Source organism: Theropithecus gelada, chromosome 6 (assembly GCF_003255815.1).
Source record: "Theropithecus gelada isolate Dixy chromosome 6, Tgel_1.0, whole genome shotgun sequence".
NCBI lineage: Eukaryota > Metazoa > Chordata > Mammalia > Primates > Cercopithecidae > Theropithecus > Theropithecus gelada.
The window spans coordinates 164,394,014-164,414,531 of NC_037673.1; the positions used below are offsets into that span (position 1 = coordinate 164,394,014).

The window sequence follows — 20,518 nt, forward strand, 5'->3', positions numbered from 1 at the left end:
AAAGAAAGAAAGAAAGAAAGAAAGAAAGAAAGAAAGAAAGAAAGAAAACGATTTGTCCTTCAATGAGAGCTTCCTTAGGGGGATTCCTCTCTTCCCACTCTGTTATGGGGGCAGGTAACAAATCCCCCTGTAGGTGGGAAGAGTGGCCATATCTTTTTTTCTGCATAGAACATGAGGTAGAGAAGCCATTTATCTACTCTGTTGTCACAATGACTGTGTAAATATGGATTTGATTATCCCCATTTTATGGCTAAAGAAATTGAGGCTCAGAGAATTGAAGCGACTCCCCTGAGACCACACAGGGAGTTGGTAGTGAAGCAGAACTGGAATACAGATCTCCAAGCCCAGCTTTCTTTGTATTGCACACCAGCGTCATAAAGCAGGGCTATGAATGGAATTTGTAACTCCACCTTCAGACTCCACATGGGAACTGTTCCGGAATTTTTGGGAAGATGTAACTCAATAAGGCCATCCCATCAATGACTCTGGAGGCAGGAGAGAGAGAGAGAGGTAGGAAAAAATAACCCTATCAAATCTTCCTGGACCCATTTTATAATCAGCCAGTTCCAGAAACTTCCAGGACGTCCAACCTGGGAATTAAGATTTCCCCAGATGCAGGCCGTTGGGTCTTGATAGAAGAAGTATCCTGATCTAGTTACATCCCTGAGGGAACTCAGGTTTTCAGTCTTTCCCAAAAGGCAGCATCTTATACCAGAAAGCTCCTGGGTCTTAGCATCAGGATGACAGGGGTGAGGAGCCTTTCTCTGCCGTATACTTACTGATTGACTTTGGACACATTATTTAACCTCTCTGAGCTTCAATGTCTCATCTGTCACATGGGGATAAAAATGCAGATTAACAGGAGCCCTGTGCTAATCCACTGAGATAATACGTTTTTAGAAATTAGCAAAGCACTTGTCATATAGAAGTTTAACTCAGAGTAGAGGCTAATGGGATTTTAGAGGAATTATTAAGCACACCTCTGTCTCCTTCCTACCCTTCAGGTTTCACTCAACTAACTGTATAGCGGTTACAAGAGTCAGACAGATAGAGACTTATTTTGGAAAAGCAGAATTAAAGAATGCAGCTTGCACATTAGGTCTTTTTAATACCTCACTTTGCATTTCTCCTGCTCTCTTCCCACCTCCCAGTGCTGCCTGCTGGTCTCCCATCCCCTGCAGGAGCAGAGTCTGCCATAGCAAACTGGGGGCTCGGTGGGGCAGAAAAACACATCACCCTTGAAGAGAGGTCCTCTAGAAGAGAGAAATGATAAAGAGCCTCTTTAGTCATGTTCAACTTCTCCCAATCCAGCAACTGGGGAAGGGGTAATGTCAGATCAAAGGAAAAGATGGAAGTTGACTTCCCATGGTGTGGGGTTCAAGAGTGATTTTACAGAATAAGCTGCCATGCAACTCATGAAGGCTGGAATGGGCCCCTTTAAAAATTGCCTTTCTCTCTCGTCTTTGTCCTGGGAAGTGAAGAGTTAGGCAGAAATGGAGCTGATACGGAATGCTCTTTGGAAACACTATCATGCCTGCTAAGTTCCCAGACTAGGGAAGGTCCATCTGTATTCCTGAAAAGAACAGTACTGTCCTTAAAATTACACTTTCTACTCTCTATACTCTCTCTTTCTCCACTCTCTCCCTTCTTTATTGCAGTCCCTAGCACCTATTACTCACCATCTGACATGCTATTTTCTACCTTGGTTTAGTTTTGCCCTCTTCAGCTAGCATGAGTGCAAGAATTTTGCTCCATTTTCTTCCCAGTCATATATCCAGTGCCTTGAACTGTGTTTGACACATCACAGGCACTTGATGAATATTTATTGACTACATAATTCAAAGGCAGCCTCCAGCCCCACTCCAGCCAAGCTGGGCCAGTTCCATTGGGTTGGCATTGAGATCCCATTGCTGGAACTTACAGCGCTTCACTCCTACATGCAGTCATTTGCAAAAAGACCTACATCTGAAGACGCTCCTTGGGGGAAGTAAGTAGAGCTGGAGGCAGCCAAATCTTCTTAAAGAAAAATCTGGTTTTCTCCCTTTGGTCCATGAGATTCTAGTCCCTACCCTAAAGCTCTGTTCCTGAAAGTAGAAACTCCAGTTCCTACTACTTCTCTCATAAGGAAACTCAGCAAGCCTATGCATTGTAAGTGTCCCCAAACTACAGTGGATTGGAATTAAAATCCTTGACCTGGTCCCAGAGAATGTACTTGTCAGCAGGAGGAGAAACTGTCTGTTACTGAGTACCGCACTAGACACTCCGTACCCAAATACTTAGAATTGCTTTGTTTTCTGATTTTAAATACCTTTTGTTTCTACTTATTAAACATGAAAGTATTGATTACAAATAATTTCTTTTTTTTTTCTTTTTTTGAGACAGTCTTGCTCTGTCACCAGGCTGGAGTGCAGTGGTGCAGTCTCAGCTCACTGCAACCTCTGCCTCCCAGGTTCAAGCGATTCTCCTGCCTCAGCCTCCTGAGTGCTGGGACTATAGGCGCGTGCCACCATGCCCAGCTAATTTTTGTATTTTTAGTAGAGACAGGGTTTCACCATGTTAGCCAAGATGGTCTCAGTCTCCTCACCTCGTGATGCACCCGCCTCAGCCTCCCAAAGTGCTGGGATTGATTACAGGCACAAACCACCACGTCCGGCTGATTATAAGTAATTTCTAAATTATGAGAAAATGCAAAGATGAAAATGAAGATTAGTCAAAATTCCACACAGCGAAACCACCATTAACATTTAAATGTCTATATTTTCAGAGAATTTCTGCTCCATATAGATACTGATACTTTTTACCCCTCCCTGAAAAAAAAGCTACTGTCAGGGGAGTATATTTTGTACCCCACTCTTCCACTCAACATGTGTAGATTTGTCTATGCCAATAAATAGAAACCCATGTTGTCAATCTTGATGGCTTCGTAGGTTTCCACTTTATGGATTGATCATCAGTTATTTAATGAATCTCCCATAAAGGAACATCTAGGTTGTTCTAATTAGTCACTATTGTAAATAGCACCTTTGTCCCCCTGCCTGAGAAGTGATTTCTTTAGCAGGTAGGAAAACACAGAGGAGCCCTGTCGATTTAGCAGACCTGAGTCCCCATCCCTGATTACAACACCAGGGCTTTCCAGGGAGTGCATTGTCTCTGCCACCCCCTGCCTGGGGCCCTGGGCAAGTGATAGGGGTGGATTCTGAGCTCACAGAGATTCCTGCTCCAAGATCTCCCTCCTCTCTCCCCCAACACCTTTACACAGCCCGGTGTCCAGCTTAATGTGATTGCACTCTCAGCTTTCAAACTTCTGCAGAGCTTCACTGCTTCCAGTTCTTCCCAGAAGCAAAGTTTCTCAGATCCCTGAAAGCCTGAGCCAGGTCTGCAATTCTTTATTCCAAAAACATTTCCTGAGTGCTCTCTGTCTTTGATGTTGTCATCCTAAGCCCTAAGTGACAACGTCAAACAGGCCACAGCGGTCCTTTCCACTGCTCACAGGCCGTCCCCACAGGGATGCTTCTCTGAGGACCCCCCATCCCCATGTGCTGCACAAGCTCCAATTCCCATCCCTCAGAACCCGCCAGCTTTTTCCCTCTCCTCAGTCCAAAGGGAGTAACCCCCAGGGGTCGACCCACTTTTCCTTCTTTTTCACCCTCCAAGCAAAATGTCTTCAGAGCTCCGCCTTCTTCCTCCCCTTCCTCCTCCAGTAACAAAACTCATCTGGGAGAGCCCAAAGGCCTCTACATGCAGACCTGGAAACAAACCTGCTTTCCTGTCTGAGATGTGCGAAGGGCCCAGCTCTCAGAGTACAGTGGATCTTCCAAAGTGGGGAAAGGCTGTCCCAACCAGAACCAGGCTTCTTGCTAGAGGTGATGCAGGGAGAAAACTCCACAGTGTAAGAAAAGAGGACAGATGACACATATACATAAAGAAGGAGGCCCCAATGTCAGGCCATTTGCAGGCAGTAGGGCACAATCACTGGTGTCCCTAGACCTGGGTGCTAACTAATGGTCATTGGGAAATTGTCTAAGAAGGCTGCATGGGAAGTGGAGCCATGGTGGTTTGGGGACCAAAGAACAGGTTCCGTGTAGCCAGGCCTTCTATGCTGAGCTAACATGTGCAGGTGGCATTTGGCACAGGCTGACTGTCCAGAGGCCTAGAAGGTGATGAGGGAGATAAGGTTGGACCCCAGTAGAAGACTCGGGGCATGGAAGGTCTCAAATAGCCAGATTTTTATTTGATTGAGCAACCAATGGGAAAAGAGTGTGGTTTGTTCAGCAGAGAACTAACATGGTGAAACTGATATTTGGGGAATGTTAATTTGGTGGCTTTGTAGAACACCTAAATTAAAAACAAGAGAAGGCTGGGTGTGTGACTCACACCTATAATCCCAGCACTTTGGGAGGCCAAGGCAGGTGGATCACCTGAGGTCAGGAGTTCGAGACCAGTCTGGCCAACATGACAAAACCTCATCTCTACAAAAAAATACAAAAATTAGCCGGGCATAGTGGTGCATGCCTGTAATCCCAGCTACCTGGGACACTGAGGCAGGAGAATTGCTTGAACCCGGGAGGTGGAGGTTGCAAAGAGCGGAGATCGCACCACTGCACTCCAGCCTGGGACAGAGTGAGACTCCATCTCAAGGAAAGAAAAGAAAAAGAAAAGCAAGAGAAGCTCACAAGTGGCTGTTCTCTTTAACTAGAGGAAGTCTGAGACCAGGTGAATGAAATGTTTTCCAGGATCTGGAGTGAGTTATATCAGCGGGTAGAAGAAAGCATCACCGCTGTTTCTCAGGGCATAATGGGGTTTTGACTGTGACAAGGGGCCTCAGGAAGATGCGCCACCCAGCCAACCCACTTTTCCAGCTCTCTCTTTCTCTGGCCCTGTGAGTCTTGGGAACACTTTCAGCCCCAATGACTGCTGCTAACCAGTGTTTATCTCCCCCCAGCTATGACCACGAAGGCCGCCTGACCAATGTGACGCGCCCCACGGGGGTGGTAACCAGTCTGCACCGGGAAATGGAGAAATCTATTACCATTGACATAGAGAACTCCAACCGTGATGATGACGTCACTGTCATCACCAACCTGTCTTCAGTAGAGGCCTCCTACACAGTGGTACAAGGTGAGCCTCCACCCATACCAACCTACTCCCAAACTCACCCACAGACCCAGAACCCAGCCAAGCCCAATGTGTGAGTTACCCAGCCTGGGATGACTTCCAGAGATCCAGCGTACCCCTCAGCTTTGTTTTATTCAAGTGTCCACAACAAACTAACTCTATAAGAAGTCTATCTAGTAGAAAATGACTTAATAAGATACAGCAGAATGTCATCTACACCCAACCAAATATCTGGATATTTGAACTGTCTACATAGTTATCTGAAAATGTCCTTCCCCCCCACCCCCCACATACTCTCTCCCTACCTCTTACCCTTCCATCACCACCTCTACCCACCAACCCGAAACACATAGTTATCGTCTCAAAGACCATTCATTCTCCTGGCCCACCACTAGATTTCATATTTTCTTGTTCCATCCTGATTCTCTTTTTTAAGCATTTGTTTGATGAGTTGGTTGCCCTGGGACTGGAGCTGTTTAACATTCTCTCTCCAAGACTGGGATCTCAAAGGTCTCTGACCACCCTGTGGTTACTCTTGCTATTAGACATGTTTTGCAGTCCAGGGCAAGCACTGGGGCTGGCAAGAAAATGAATTGTGCCGATTAATTTTTCTTTTAATTAAGATATAATGTCGGTGGGCTAGCCTGTTGTCAGAGGATAAAAGTGTCCTCTCTGTAGATAAATGGTGACATTTCTGGACTATTATCCCACAGCAGAGCCTGTTTCAATGACTCTATTTCTGCTCTGCCAAATGATTAATGATGTAGATTCTGTCCTTCTGCATGACGGCTGGAGTTGCAGGAGCGACAGGTACACACTTGCTCACTGCCCCAAAAGCTGACATCTCAGAGGCCAGCCCAGGCCAGCTCCTTTGCCCAGACAATCAGGAAGCAGTGTATCTGTAAAAGGAGTCTCTGACTCACATTTCCTTCCTGTAACTTTTCGATAAAGGAAAAGGTCAGAAGTCTGATTGACTCGTGTAGTTTTCACTGGGGAAGATAAACATATTATTGGCACCCACTGGCTCCATCTCCCTCATGTGTTTGAGTCTCTTCAGAGTTCTCGAGTGGAGGTGGTATCAGATGCAGTCAGCAGTAAAAGCATGAGGATGGGGAAGGTTGATTCTTCTCTCGATTTTCTTGAAGAATCCTGGGCTTTGATTTGCAGTGGATCTGACCTGTGACTAGACCAGCAACCTTGGGTTAGATGGCAGGCAAAGGGGGAAAAAATTGAAGTCATTTGCCTTTCTTTTTTTTCTTTTTTTTTTTGGGTATAAGCTAAAATGTATATGTTAAGGTTTGGGAATTTGATTGACACAAATTGTGTAGGCAATAGACATCTTTAAATGTTTAAACGTGCTATTAATAGTCTTCAGTGAGTAAAAGAAACATCGCGGCATAATTATTTCTGGAGTGCCGCATATTATATTTTTCTTTACGTGGATCAGTAGTATCTCTGCTACTTACCTTCACATGGTATGTGTGCTAATTGAAGGCAGCCTTAGACTGATGACTGCAAAGTACCATGGAAACCTATATTAAAAAAAAATAGGGGTTCTATTCTCTTCTGACTAATAGAGTGGATAATTTATTTCCCTATCCCCACCCCCACTTACGTTCTTCCAGATCAAGTGCGGAACAGCTACCAGCTCTGTAATAACGGTACCCTGCGGGTGATGTATGCTAATGGGATGGGTGTCAGCTTCCACAGCGAGCCCCATGTCCTAGCAGGCACCATCACCCCCACCATTGGACGCTGCAACATCTCCCTGCCTATGGAGAATGGCTTAAACTCCATTGAGTGGCGCCTAAGAAAGGAACAGATTAAAGGCAAAGTCACCATCTTTGGCAGGAAGCTCCGGGTAAGTGGTTCCACCCAATCTGTTACCACAGAGTGGGAGGGGATACACCCTTTCCTCACATAGCTGAGAAAGATTCCCAGCTTCAAAGCCTCTAATACTCCTTTATTCCCTGGAAAAGGCAAACTCTTTGCTCAGAAAATGGAATCCATTTCCCTTTGGGACTCATACCTTGGGGAAAACATTCTCCATTTCCTAGGACTGAAAAAGTCGGCCATTTCCTGCTATGGGGATTTACATTATGCTGTAACTAGAGACGGCTTTGGTCTTCTTTTCACACTTGCTGTCTTCTTCCTCAATTTTCACTGTCTGGCCAATTCAACCAATGAACCGGTGTTCGTGCCTACTATGTGCCGAGTAATTTGCTAAGTACTGGAAGAACACAACTTTTAAAGTATGTTCTTTGCACTCAAGGAATCGAGAGTCTGATAAAATATGCAGACACAGGATGATCACAGGTTAAGTGAAAAGACAGAGGTACATGCAGGGCCTGATGGGATCCCAGAGGGGATGTCACTCCACTTGAGAGGTTCAGGGAAGATTTCCCAAGAGGAAATAACAACTGAACCTCAGTGGGGAGTTTTAGCCAACCTTAGTTTTCCCAGACCAGGCAACTTGCCCCACATGACATCTTTTTAAAACCAATATATAACATTAATTGAGCATTATTATACTGTAAACTCTATGTGAAATGCTTTGCTTGTATTATCTTATTTTAACTTTTTCAATAGCTCCATGAGGATAATTATTACTACCTCCATTTTTCAGATGAGAAAACACAGACTCAGGGAAGCTAAATTACCTGTCCAAGGACACAATGGCTAGAAAGGGCAATGCCAGGACTCGACCCCAGGTCTCTCTTTCTGTCTGACTCATTTGCCAGTATGTCACACATCTTCCTGCTTATCCGTGGTCATCCAGATCATCTCGACAGGAGTGGATTCTGCTCCAGTCACTTATCTGTCACCAAGAGGGAATGGTTCCTACCATCATGCTAACCCCTTCCCTGGGGAGGGGGAATGAATACTGGGGATCCCAATCTTCATCAAATTCAGCACATATTTATTGAGCACCTACTATGAGCCAGGCACTGTGCTATGCACCTAATGGCATATAAAGCAAAGGCCCTAACTTCCTGCACCTTATGTTCAAGTTGAGGGGAGATGGGAGAGAGGGGCAGATAATAAGTAAACTCATAAATAAAAATAACTTCAGAACAAGACAAGCACTGGGAAGTCAGTAAACAATGGAACAAGGAGTTTATCAAATGCTTTGGAATCCCTGAGAATAGAAGGCTCAGCATCGGCAAAGCTTGGGTCGTAACCTTTGCTGTGTAACTGGATTGAAATCCAGCCAGCCCAGGTGACCTCCCTGCAGAGCCAGGCCCCTCCATATTAAGATTCCGCCTTTGTCTGGCTGAAGTTTAAGTCTCCACATTAGGTTATCAGCAGTCTCTCATGTTTTTCTTCCTCTGCTGGTATCTGCAAAGTTGCAAACTGCAGTATCTTCCTAAAGACAAAAATGGAATGAGATTAGTAGTTAAATCCTTAATGACTGGATTTCAGGGCTGTGTAATTGATTTTTGATATGCTGCACTGTAGAAGTTGATTATAAGTAGTAATTGTGCCTTTTCTCTGATAAATCAGTTATGCATTTTGACTAAGTTTTCAAAATAAAGATAAATGTGGCCCTAAAATAAAGTGGCTATAATCCCAACTCCAAATATTAAAACTCTTAATAATGGTACTTGTGGTAATTAGCCCAAGTTAGGCACACAAGTCTTATAACTGAATTTCTGCCAGGGTTAGATTTGCTGGCATCGTGTTTATGCAAATCAAAACACAGCTTTATCTATCAACACCTCAACATTTAATTGTCTGGTGTTAGTTCCTGTAACAACAATCACATATCCATTTAGCTCTCTTAAATGAAAATCACTATGAGATTATAACAGGTTGAGTGGACTGAAAATGTAATTTGAAAATGAGGGAGAAAGCCTGGAATTTATTTGCATCTCATTTATTTTAATTCAGTTCATAAACTGCTTAGTGAATGAAATAAAAGCAACTTCTGGAAATTGCAGGAGAGCAATTGGAAGAAGGTATAAGGGAAAGGTTGGGTGTGATGTGGATTGAGGGAACTGGGGAGTGGTCATTTCATCAGATGTTTCGTGAGTCCATGGCAGGGAGTTTGCAGCCCCTAAGCCAAAGGTACCCATTGGCCCCATTAGGCTAGCAGGCTGTCTCACCAACGGCAAGATGGGCTCCTCTCTCCCTATCTTAGTCTTGCTGTGTCTTTTCATCGCTGCTCCACTGTCAAATAAGGGCATGAAAGTCCTCATTTATTCAAAAGATATTTACTAGGTGCCAACACTACATTCAGTATCACAGAATGAGTAGACTCTAGAGAGGTAAAGAAAATTGAGTGCCACCGAGTAGCTAACAGTCTCATGGAGAAGGCAATATTAGTAAGTGTGATGTAAGCTATAATACAGGCCAAAAGCACAAGGAAAGGGATACTTAATTGTATCCACTGGAAGAGGATAGGTCACGGCTGGGTAATAAATTAACCCTGAAATCTCATGGGTTTAACACATTGTGGTCCAAATGCATCAGGCAGCTCTTCTTAATGAGGACTCGCTCCAGTTGCTCTGCCTTGCGATCCTGCCTTTAAGCACAGGGCCTGTGCAGTTGCTGCAGCAAGGGAAGAGAGCTTGGGTGATTCACGAGAGCTTAGTGAGCCAGCCTGGACGCGGCAGGCCTCACTTCCCCCCACCCTGGTGAGAACACTGTCAGGGGACCTCAACTGAACTGCAGGGAAGCCTGGAAAATGTTGTCTTTTCTGAACGCCTGAGAAGAAGATGATGAACAAAGACTTGGTAAGCACGTAACAGAGTGATCAGGTCTCCCGTTTGACAAGGGATCAGGAAGGGCTTCACAGAGGATCTGGAATCAGTTCTGAAGAGTAAGAATCAGCCAGGCAGAGATATGGAACAGAGGTGACAGGACAGAGAATATCACCTATGGAAAGGCCAAGAGGCCAAAAAGGGAATGGCATTTCAGAAAACTAATTCAGTGTGGCAATGGATGTGTTAGAGAGTGGGGTAGAAAAGTAACATGCAGCCAGAGACTGCACATGGAAGGGAACATGGTGCCAGGCTAACATTTATCCTGAGGGCAATGGGGAGCCCTACCTGGACTTCATTAGCAGAGTGATGTGCTAGGATGTGTAGCTTTAGAAAGCTGTCTCCAGCCTGGGCACAGTGGCTCATGCCTGTTTTCCCAACACTTGGGGAGGCCAAAGCGGGAGGATCATTTTAGCCTAGGAGTTCAAGACCAGCCTAGGCAACATAGCAAAACCCTGTCCATACAAAAAAAAATTAAATAGCTGACCATGGCCCTGCACCGTAGCTCATGCCTGTAATCCTAGCACTTTGGGAGTCCAAGGCAGGAGGATCCCTTGAGCCCAGGAGTTGGAGACCAGCCTGGGCAACATAGGGAGACCCTGTCATGGTGGTGCATGCCTGTAGTCCCAGCTAATCGGGAGGCCAAGGCAGGAGGACTGCTTGAGCACAGAAGTTTGAGGCTGCAGTGAGTTATGATCATGCCCTGTAATGTACTCCAGTCTGGGCAACAGAGCAAGACCCTGTCTCAAAAAAAAAAACAAAAAACAAAAAAAAAACAAAAAAAAACTCTCCGACTTCCTCAGGTATGGAGGAAGACAGGTGAGGAGGGGACAAGATAGACAGGAGGAAAGGGACAGTAAGGAGGGTCCAAGCAAGAAACTAAATCACTAGCAGCGAGGAAAGAAAGAAGGTAGGGGAAGAGATTTGAGAGCTGTCTAGCACACGAGGATTGGGCAACTAGCAGGGTTGCTGTGTCATGCTCACCTTTTGACAGGCTCTCCCCATGATCATGTAGACCAGGAAGGCTGGGTGGCCATCCACGCTCTGAGTGCTGTGTAAAGGAGAGTGGCTGGGAGCTGAAACCCAAGCCAGAGATGTAAGATTCTGGTGGCCCCAGCCCTGCCTCTTGGAATGGGGAAGAAACTAAGTGAACTTTGAAATGCAGCCATTTAACCAGCACCATGTAATCACTGCTCCCCATGTGAACAGCAGGGAATTTGGGGAGAATGCATGGGTATCATGAATGAAGCAAATGGCCTGACCTTCCCTGGGACCAGCCAGCTCCTGGGAGCCTGGTCAGCTGAGGGGTGTGAGGGCCCAAGGCTCTGAACATTCCTGGAGTTTAGAGAAGACCAAAAATCTCAGTGAAGCCATCATGACAGAACAGTGCCCGGTGAAATTCCAACCCACCTAGGTATCATTTCTTCCCACAGTCCTCCAGATGGAGGCATCTCTTAGTGGAGGAAAATATCAGTGGTTCTTCCTTACAGCCTGGGGAAATGTAAGATGATGGTGGATGGATAGTCCAGGACCACATTCTTTCACCAAAAGCTTTGTAATAGAGTATTAGTCCCTTCATTCCTGCCCAAACTCAGTGCAGGGAAGTTTTTCATTATGCCTCCCAAGAACTCCTCAAATAATCTCCTTTGAAAGACTCCTCCCCGTCCTGCCTGCGTTGTCTTCCACTCCCTTCTTCACTCACTCTGGCCTTGCAAAACCATGAAGCAGGCCAGACGTGGTGTCTCACACCTGTAATCCCAGCACTTTGGGAGGCCAAGGCAGGCAGATCACGAGGTCAAGAGATCGAGACCCTCCTGAACACAATGGTGAAACCCCATCTCTACTAAAACTACAAAAATTAGCTGGGCGTGGTGGCGCATGCCTATAATCCCAGCTACCGGGGAGGCTGAGGCAGGAGAACCACTTGAACCAGGGAGTCGGAGGTTGCCATGAGCCCAGATCGTGCCACTGCACTCCAGTCTGGCAACAGAGCGAGACTCCATCTCAAAAAAAAAAAAAAAGGAAGTTACATCATGGCATCTGTAAGCTCCATAAGTGTAGGGACCAGGTCGCCCCAGTATCCCTGGTGACAAGTGCCATGTGGTGGGTACTCAGACAACAGGTGACAAAGAAAGATGTGATAACTGTGCCTTCTATAGGCTTCTTCTTAATGTGTAAATGCTCCCCTACCAAAGTGGGTATAAATTCACAAATACATTGCCCGTATGTCTGTCTGGAATCCTTCCACTGCAAGAGACAGGAAGTGCACTCAGACTAACTTAAAAGGGTAGGTGCTGTCTCACCTAACAGGGCCACCACAAGGGAGAAGCTGGCCTTAGAGACTCCAAGATGTCATTAAATGGTGTGTTAGTCTGTTTTCACGCTGCTGATAAAGACGTACCCAAGACTGGGAAGAAAAAGAGGTTTAATTGGACTTACAGCTCCACATGGCTGGGGAAGCCTCAGAATCATGGCGGGAGGTGAAAGGCACTTCTTACGTGACAGCATCAAGAGAAAATGAGAAGAAGCAAAAGTGGAAACTCCTGATAATCACCTGATAAACTCATCAGATCTCGTGACACTTATTCACTATCACTAGAATAGCACAGGAAAGATCGGCCCCCAGGATTCAATTACCTCCTCCTGGATCCCTCCCATTACATGGGAATTCTGGGAGATACAATTCAAATCAAGATTTGGGTGGGGACACAGCCAACCCATATCAGATGAACGTCTGTCTCTTTCTCAAAGCCCCCTTCCATACCATGGCAGGGTTTCTCTCTCAGCAGTTGACCTAATTTTCTCCTACAGTAGACTAATGTCCTCTTCACATTGCAGGGGAGGGAGGTGGTCAGGCAGACTTAGCCAAAGTTGGCTCCAGGCTTATATCATCCCAGCTAAGTGAACCCAGAGGAAAAAGGAAGGGATCTCCCCCAGCATTTCTATTTTTCATAAAATATCTCATGGAAGAAAGATTGACCTGGCAGAGGGAGTTCACATTCCTGGGCCAATCACTGGTCAGGGAGATGGGGATCTGTGATGAGCCAGGCAGGCACAGGTCACATGACCATACCTGTGTCTTACAATAGACATCTCAGTAAAAGTACCTAGACAGGGAAGCCCTAGAGAAAAGAGGTGCCATACCCAAAAAAGAAAGAAAGAGATACAAGGTTAAAATACAAATATCCCAGATATATTCTACATCCTCCATCCCTCCAAAGCCTAATCATAAGGCAAAACTCCTGGCCCTGAGGATCTCTTGAGGCACTGTTGCCTCCCACCCCAACAAGCCTTTTTTCTAGGCTTTTGGAAGAGAGAGCTAAAATCAACCCCTTCTATTAAGATTTAAAACTTCTACTCTTTCCTAAAATGGATTTTGGGCAGGATGATTCTCTTTGTAAAGGAAAGCATATAACCATGCTCTAGGATATTTCTTCCTGATTATGATTTACATAGAGATTGCAGAAGCAAGAAACAGCTACATGTGTAGGTAGCAGAACAAAAGAAAAATTGCTTCCAAGATAATCTTCCATCATGATATTAGTATTAGTGTTATTAGTATTCCAAGAAGAAGTGGGAGTCGGTAATTTTGTTTTGGCTCCCATATAATTAATATGACATTGCAATTATGTGTTGACATGTGTTACTTTTACTTATGTGGCAAATCACCGTGACAGAGGAGTGAGGTGGGGGGATGGGCGTGCCTATGTGCGTGTGAACACACACACATGAACTCAGTTCTGCGTGGAGCCCACTCAAACAGGTCTGTTAACACACACAAGTCATTATGAAAGCCTGAATTTTCACAGCTCCTTCCTGCTACAATGCATTCATTCTTCACGTGACTAATATTTTATATTTCGAACACCTCCTGTGGTCTTGGCACTATGCTAGGCACTGAGTGTACATTAGTGAACAAAAGTTTTCACCTTACATGGTGAGCAGCACTTGTGCAGACAGAACTTGGGATAAATTTAATATTAGCTTAAATAACACATAATTAGAAGGGCAAGCCTCTGCAAACACATTAAATAATGTATTCCCCAAGCAAACATTAATTTTGGCTGGCTTCTGTTTTGGATGATGATGTGGAAAAGTGGAAAGACCCTAATGGAGCTTATGTCTTTAGCTCTTACACCTTAGCAGGAGAAGCAAATAATAATCAAATAAATGTACAAACAATATATAGAAATCGTGGGTCAGGTACGGTGGCTCATGCCTGTAATCCCAGCACTTTGGGAGGTCCAGGGGCGTGGATCACCTGAGGTCAGGAGTTCAAGACCAGCCTAGCCAACAAGGCGAAACCCCATCTCTACTAAAAATACAAAACTTAGCCAGGCGTGGTGCCGCGCGCCTATGATCCCAGCTACTTGGGAGGCTGAGACAATAGAATCACTTGAACGTGCTAGACAGAGGTTGCAGTGAGCCAAGATGGCACCACTGCACTCCAGCCTGAGTGACAGAGTGAGACTCTTTCTCAAAGAAAAAAAAAAAAAAGAAATTGTGATGGGTGCTTTGGGAAAAATGTAGGGTGGAGATAATATGGAATATATGTTATAGGTTAAGGCATCTCTGAGAAAATGCCATTTGAACTGAGAACTGAATGAAGAGTAGGTAGGAATTTCCCAGGCATGGAGTGAGGGGAAAAGCCTCTGTGCTAAAGCTCTAGCATGTGCAAGAGGCCCTGAGGCAGAAGAGACTTCTGCCTGTATCCTGAAGAGGATAGCTCCAGTGTGGCTAGAGCAAACCAGCTGAGGGTAAGGTCAAGGGGTAGAGCCTTATCTTGTTGGCCCTTTTAAGGATCTTAGAAATACAGAAATCTTCTGCAGATTATCCACCCGGTACATGCAAATGAGCCCTCATCAGGAGCCTCCTTCTTGGACACTAGAAAATATACAACATACCTGACTCCTGGAAGTTCAGGTCAAAGGATAACAAATATAGTTTATTCCGGTCATCTGAACTGAGCCTCCGTACCAGACACCCCCTGCCCCTTCTCACTGCATCCCTACCAATGGACCACCCACCTGCACCAGAATACTCACAGCATCACCTGAAAACAGCCATGCTCTGCCTGTGCAAGGCCCTTGCTCAGCCCCTGTGCTTTCATCTGCTGACCCTCCCCACCTGGAATATTCTCCCTGACTCTTCTCCCACCCTCAGCTGTCCAAGCCTTACTCATACCCAGGCCCCCACCGAGTAGCACTTTCTCCGGGAAATCATCCTCGTCAGTCCCAGCTCTGGCTCCATGTCCTTCCTTATTGCCACAGTTCCTTCCGTGTGTCTACTGCCATTACCACACTAAAAATGGTTTTCGTTGTTGGCTCTCCTGTTGTTAGTTATCCCCCTCTGGCCTGTGGCCTGCCCCCCTAGGGCAGGAGTCATAACTGTCTTGTTCTATCTTAAGTGACAGTCCCAGTAACAAACACATAGTAGGTGCTCAGTAAATATTGAATGAATGAATGAATGAGATTTTCCACTGACATAATGAAAACCCTCTCCCTCCCACCTCTGCCTGTGAATTCCAGGTCCCAGGGGCCTTCCAGAATGACTCTAATAGGTCTTTGGAATGAAGCTTTTCAGATATTTGGAGACCACAGATGTCCTAATCTCATATATATATATATATATATATTTTTTTTTTTTTTTTTTTTTTTTTTGAGACAGAGCCTTGCTCTGTCACCCAGGCTGGAGTGCAGTGGCACAATCTCGGATCACTGCAACCTCCACCTCCCGGGTTCAAGCCATTCTCCTGCCTCAGCTTCCCAAGTAGCTAGGACTACAGGCATGCACCACCATGCCTGGCTAATTTTTGTGTTTTTTAAGTAAAGACGGGGTTTCATCATGTTGACCAGGCTGGTCTTGAACTCCTGACCTCAAGCGATCCACCTGCCTCAGCCTCCCAAAGTGCTGGGATTATAGGCGTGAGCCACCATGCCCAGCCTAATCATATTTTCTATTCTTGATTTTCCATGTTGGAACTTTAGATCATCAGAGTTAGCAGGGTTCTTGTACCCAGTCTGATTCAGTCTGCTTATTCACTAATGTTCGTTGAGCACCAAGCACTTTCCAAAACAAAATAGAGACACTAAGAAAAATAAGATAAAGTCCCGACTCACCAGTTCACAGGCCATTACAGACGAGGAAACTGAGGCATGAGTGGTGAAGATATGGTTTTGGTATGGCAAAGCTAATCAGTGGCACTGATGAGTGTCAGAACCGCCACTCAAACTCGGGTCTTTCCACCTTTCCACCTGACCTCCATCCAAAACAGCAAATCATCCAAAAATAATATTTGCTTGGGGAATACATTATTTAATGTGTTTGCAGAGGCTCACCCTTCTAATGATGCATTATTTAAGCTAATATTAAATTTATAGCACGCTGTTTTGTCTCCACAAGCACTGATCCCAATGTAGCATTGAGTCTTGTTGTATGGGAGCTGGGGATAGCTACTTTTAAAATCCCAGCTGGGCGCGGTGGCACACGCCTGTAATCCCAGCACTTTGAGAGGCCGAGGCGGGCAGATCATGAGGTCAGGAGATCGAGACCATCCTGGCTAACATGATGAAACCCCGTCTCTACTAAAAAAAATACAAAAAAATTAGCCGGGCATGGTGGCGGGCGCCTGTAGTTCCAGCTACTCGGGAGGCTGAGACAGGAGAATGGCGTGAACCCGGGAGGCGGAGTTTGCAATAAGCCCAGATCACGCCACTGCACTCCAGACTGGGAGACAGAGCGAGACTCCATCTCAAAAATAAAAAATAATAAAATAAAATGAAATAAAATCCCAGAGGACTGACTCAGAAAGAAACTGAAGATGTCCTCTAGGCCAGGCTTTACCTCTGGGTAGGTAAATAACTAAACTCTCCAAGGCAAACACTTCTGTTTCTAAACAGAATTTTAGGGAGACTCTCGTGACCTCCCTCACTAATGTTTTTTGGGTTTCCCATACTCAAAGCAGGATGGGCAAATGGTTCTTCTGTACGTCTAACTGAAATCTCTCCTGCTGCGTTACAATTCCGTTTCCTGGAGGGGATCCAGCCCAGTGTAATTTCCTCCCTCATGTTTCTCAAATCACTAGCTCCCATCATTGCCCCTGGAGCTAAGTTAGAGTCACCGGTTATAGGCCCAGCAGGGCCATTTTGACGACAGCGTTTCCTTTTCTCCGGGTTTTTTATGAGCTTCCTTGTGACAGGCGTATGCTTGGTGAGATCAAAACGTTCTGGGGGGATATTCCACAGGGGAAACCACCTCCCAAAGTCTGCCCTCTGCAAAAATAAAAAAGCATGCTAAATAGCTGAGTTTTATTAACTGGGGAAGCCAGGCTGAGGAAAATGCCCGATAATTAAAAATAATGGCTTCCTTACAAACACAAAATTGTATTAATTTAAAAATTGGTTTCTCTATCACTGAATTCCTACCAAGCCGACTGGGAAGGGAATCGTGCTGATCCCGGCAGTGAAAATAATTCAAAATAACTTTTATGTTCTCCAGGAAGCCTCAAGGTTAATTTAAATATTGCTAGCCGGGTAATTTAATTCGGAATAAGAGAACACTGCAGCTAAATTAAAGCTCCCACATGCTCTAAACTGGGGGGCAGATATCCTCAAAGGGCCTATCGTGCCTGTTGGACCCTCCAGCATCTCGCACCCACATCTAGGGCACCCCCCTTTATAAATGGCACCCTTATAATTAAAGAAATTTGATTAGATTACACAACTGGCCTGAACTCCTTGGCTCACCTTCCAGTGAATTTTTCAGATTTAATTATTAGAAGGATTGGACATTTTAATAGAAATTTTCACATTTCAAAGTTAACTCAAACCTGTGCTATCAAAAAATCCCATTGTCCCAGGGACATGGTAAATTTCCAAGTAAAAACCCACTCTAAGTTATCCATGGCTAATGGCTAGCACCTATCATTACTTCTTTACAGTTGGTGCACCTGAGTCAATGGTCAGAGGCCTCTCAGCTCTAAGTAACAGCAGCAAATCCCAGGGTGGCAGTCAGAGGTTAGGGACCCCTCTTCTTTGTTTACCAGTATTTAGTTCTTTCTGTAATCCCATCTAAGCACTAACCAGGCCTGACCCTGCTTAGCTTATGAGATCAGGAATGTTCAGGGTTCTTTCTATAATCTAAGCACCCTCACACACTAATATCATTATTATTATATAGTCAAGATCACATACATATATTATTTGCATGTTGGCCTTTCCCATGATTACATATTATAGTGTATTATGCACACATATATACACATCTATACACACATATGATTATATTATGGTTATATATGTGATTTTCCCGTTGGTCTTTCCCAGGTAACTAAAGATAAGGCCTTATATCACACTGAGTGTATTTTAACCAAGAGTACACGTCAGAATCACGCAGGGAGCTTTTAAAAATCAAAAATCCCCAGCAGGGCACATGGCTCATGTCTGTAATCCCAGCACTTTGAGAGACTGAGGTAGGTGGATCACTTGAGGTCAGGAGTTCGAGACCAGCCTGACCAACATGGTGAAACCCCATCTCTACTAAAAATATATAAAAATTAGCCAGGTGTGGTGGTGCACCTCTGTAGTCCCAGCTACTCAGGAGGCAGAGACATGAGAATCACTTGAACCTGGGAGGCAGAGGTTGCAGTGATCTGAGATTGTGCCACTGCACTCCAGCCTAGATGACAAAGTGAGACTCTGTCTCAAAAAAAAAAAAAAAAAATCCACAAGCCCCAAACCCCTATTCCCCGAGGAGCTGCTTCAGCAGGCGCGGAGCCAGCCGAGCAGCAGTGCTTTAAGAGAGCATTCCATGTGGTTTAGAATTGCACGCTTGATGGAAAGCCCGTGGTCCAGCACCCCTCAATCCTAGAGGTGTACAGCCTGGAGGTTAACACAGCAAGCTCTGTATGGGGATCCTGGCTCTACCACTTAGTATTTATCTAAACTTGAGCAAGTCACTTGAACCCGTCTATACCTTGTGTGTAAAATGGGGATGATAATAGTGCCTGCCTGAGAGTGTTGTGTAAATTAGATAAAACAAGGGCAATGCTGAGAACAACACTCAGCCTGTGTAAGTGCTCAGCATGTTGCTATTGCTGGGGTTTTTCTTCCTTGTATACCAGAGCAGACACCAAGCCTGGCATTAGCCGACACTCAATGTTCAATAATTAATAAACGCACTGGGGCCCTATGATATGAGCAAAAAGAAGGAAAAAGGAAAAAAAAATAAGGAAAGGGAAGGAGGAAAAACTAAGGATGGCCAAGGGGATGGAAATAAGTAGGCATGATTGGAAGTCAAACACCCTGAAAATCCTTCCTCATTGTTGTTGCATCATTCATTCTGCCTAACAAAATGTTGGAGAGGTCTTGAACCAAAATCTGAAATCCATAGGTTTAAGAATGATGGTGGCCTTCCACGGTTGTCCCAGATGAACCAACCCAATGTGACCAAGCTTCTGTTGGCAGAGGAGATGATCTATCTTTCTGACCCCCACTGTGTGTTTTGCTCTGAAAATGATGACTCCAACCCCCAGTAATTCAGACGGCATTAAATTTTGGACCTGTTTAAAAAAAACAAAAATCTCACTACTCAGCCTTTGCCGTCTTGACTGTTCCCAGTTGCTGCGAGTTGTTGATAGGAATCTTCCACTTGAAGTTAGGGTTCCTTATAATCCCAAGAACTCACCAACTTTATTCCTCTCCCCATGCTTTGATGCATTCTCTTTTCTTTTTCTTTTTATTCTTTTGTTTCTTTGTTTTTCGAAACAGGGTCTCACTCTGTGGCCCAGGCTGGAGTGCAGTGGCATGATCTCAGCTCACTGCAACCTCCGCCTCCCGGGTTCAAACAATTCTCCTGCCTCAGACTTTTAGGTAGCTGGGATTACAGGCACACGCCACCATGCTTGGCCAATTTTTTTTTATTTTTAGTAGAGACACGGTTTCACCATGTTGGCTAGGCTGGTCTCAAACCCCTGACCTCAGGTGATCCACCCATCTCGGCCCCCTAAAGTGCTGGAATTACAGGCATGAGACACATGCACCTGGCCTATGCATTCTCTTTTCTAATTGTCCTAGGATAAATATCCTATCTTCTCTCTGAGACAACCTTATGGAAACAGCAATGGTTTGCAGAATCTGTAGTACTGGGTTCAAATTCCACTTCTGCCACTTGTTTAGTTATGTGACTCCTGTAGACCTCAGTTGCTCTGTTGTAAAATGGTTTCTATGTCATGAGAGTGAAAATGGGATCAGGTGTGTAAAGTACCTAGCATAGCACCTGCCAAAGTATCAGGGGCTTGTATCAATTTAGATTAGTTTCCACTGCTAGTAACAGAGATTAGCAATAGCAAGGGTTTAAAAAGGATTTACACTTTACATAGGAAAATCATATTTTCCTATGATCTAAAAGGAGCTTAGGGAAAGCAATCCATGGCTGTATGGATTAACATTGATGACACCCAGATCAACAGAGATCTAGACTCTTTTTCTCTGGATAGGCCGTCATCCTGGAGGTCTCCAGCCCCAAAGTCACCTCATAGTCACAAGGTAAATGCTGGAGCTCCAGCCATCACATACACATTTCACCCAGGAAAAGGAGGAAAGGGAACAATGAAAGATTGCCTACCTCTCAGCTGAGTCAAT

At 45.0% G+C, this 20,518-nt stretch overlaps 1 protein-coding gene across 5 annotated transcripts in view; it reads left to right on the plus strand.

Moving 5' to 3' along the window:
* The window catches only part of TENM2 (teneurin transmembrane protein 2), a 985,093-nt gene that overhangs the window by 943,121 nt on the left and 21,454 nt on the right, over positions 1-20,518 (plus strand). For all 5 annotated transcript variants that reach the window (XM_025389012.1, XM_025389009.1, XM_025389010.1 and 2 more), the window contains 2 exons: positions 4,943-5,118; positions 6,741-6,976. In XM_025389012.1, the coding sequence (XP_025244797.1) occupies positions 4,943-5,118; positions 6,741-6,976 (412 nt within the window). The remainder of the gene's footprint in view (positions 1-4,942; positions 5,119-6,740; positions 6,977-20,518) is intronic.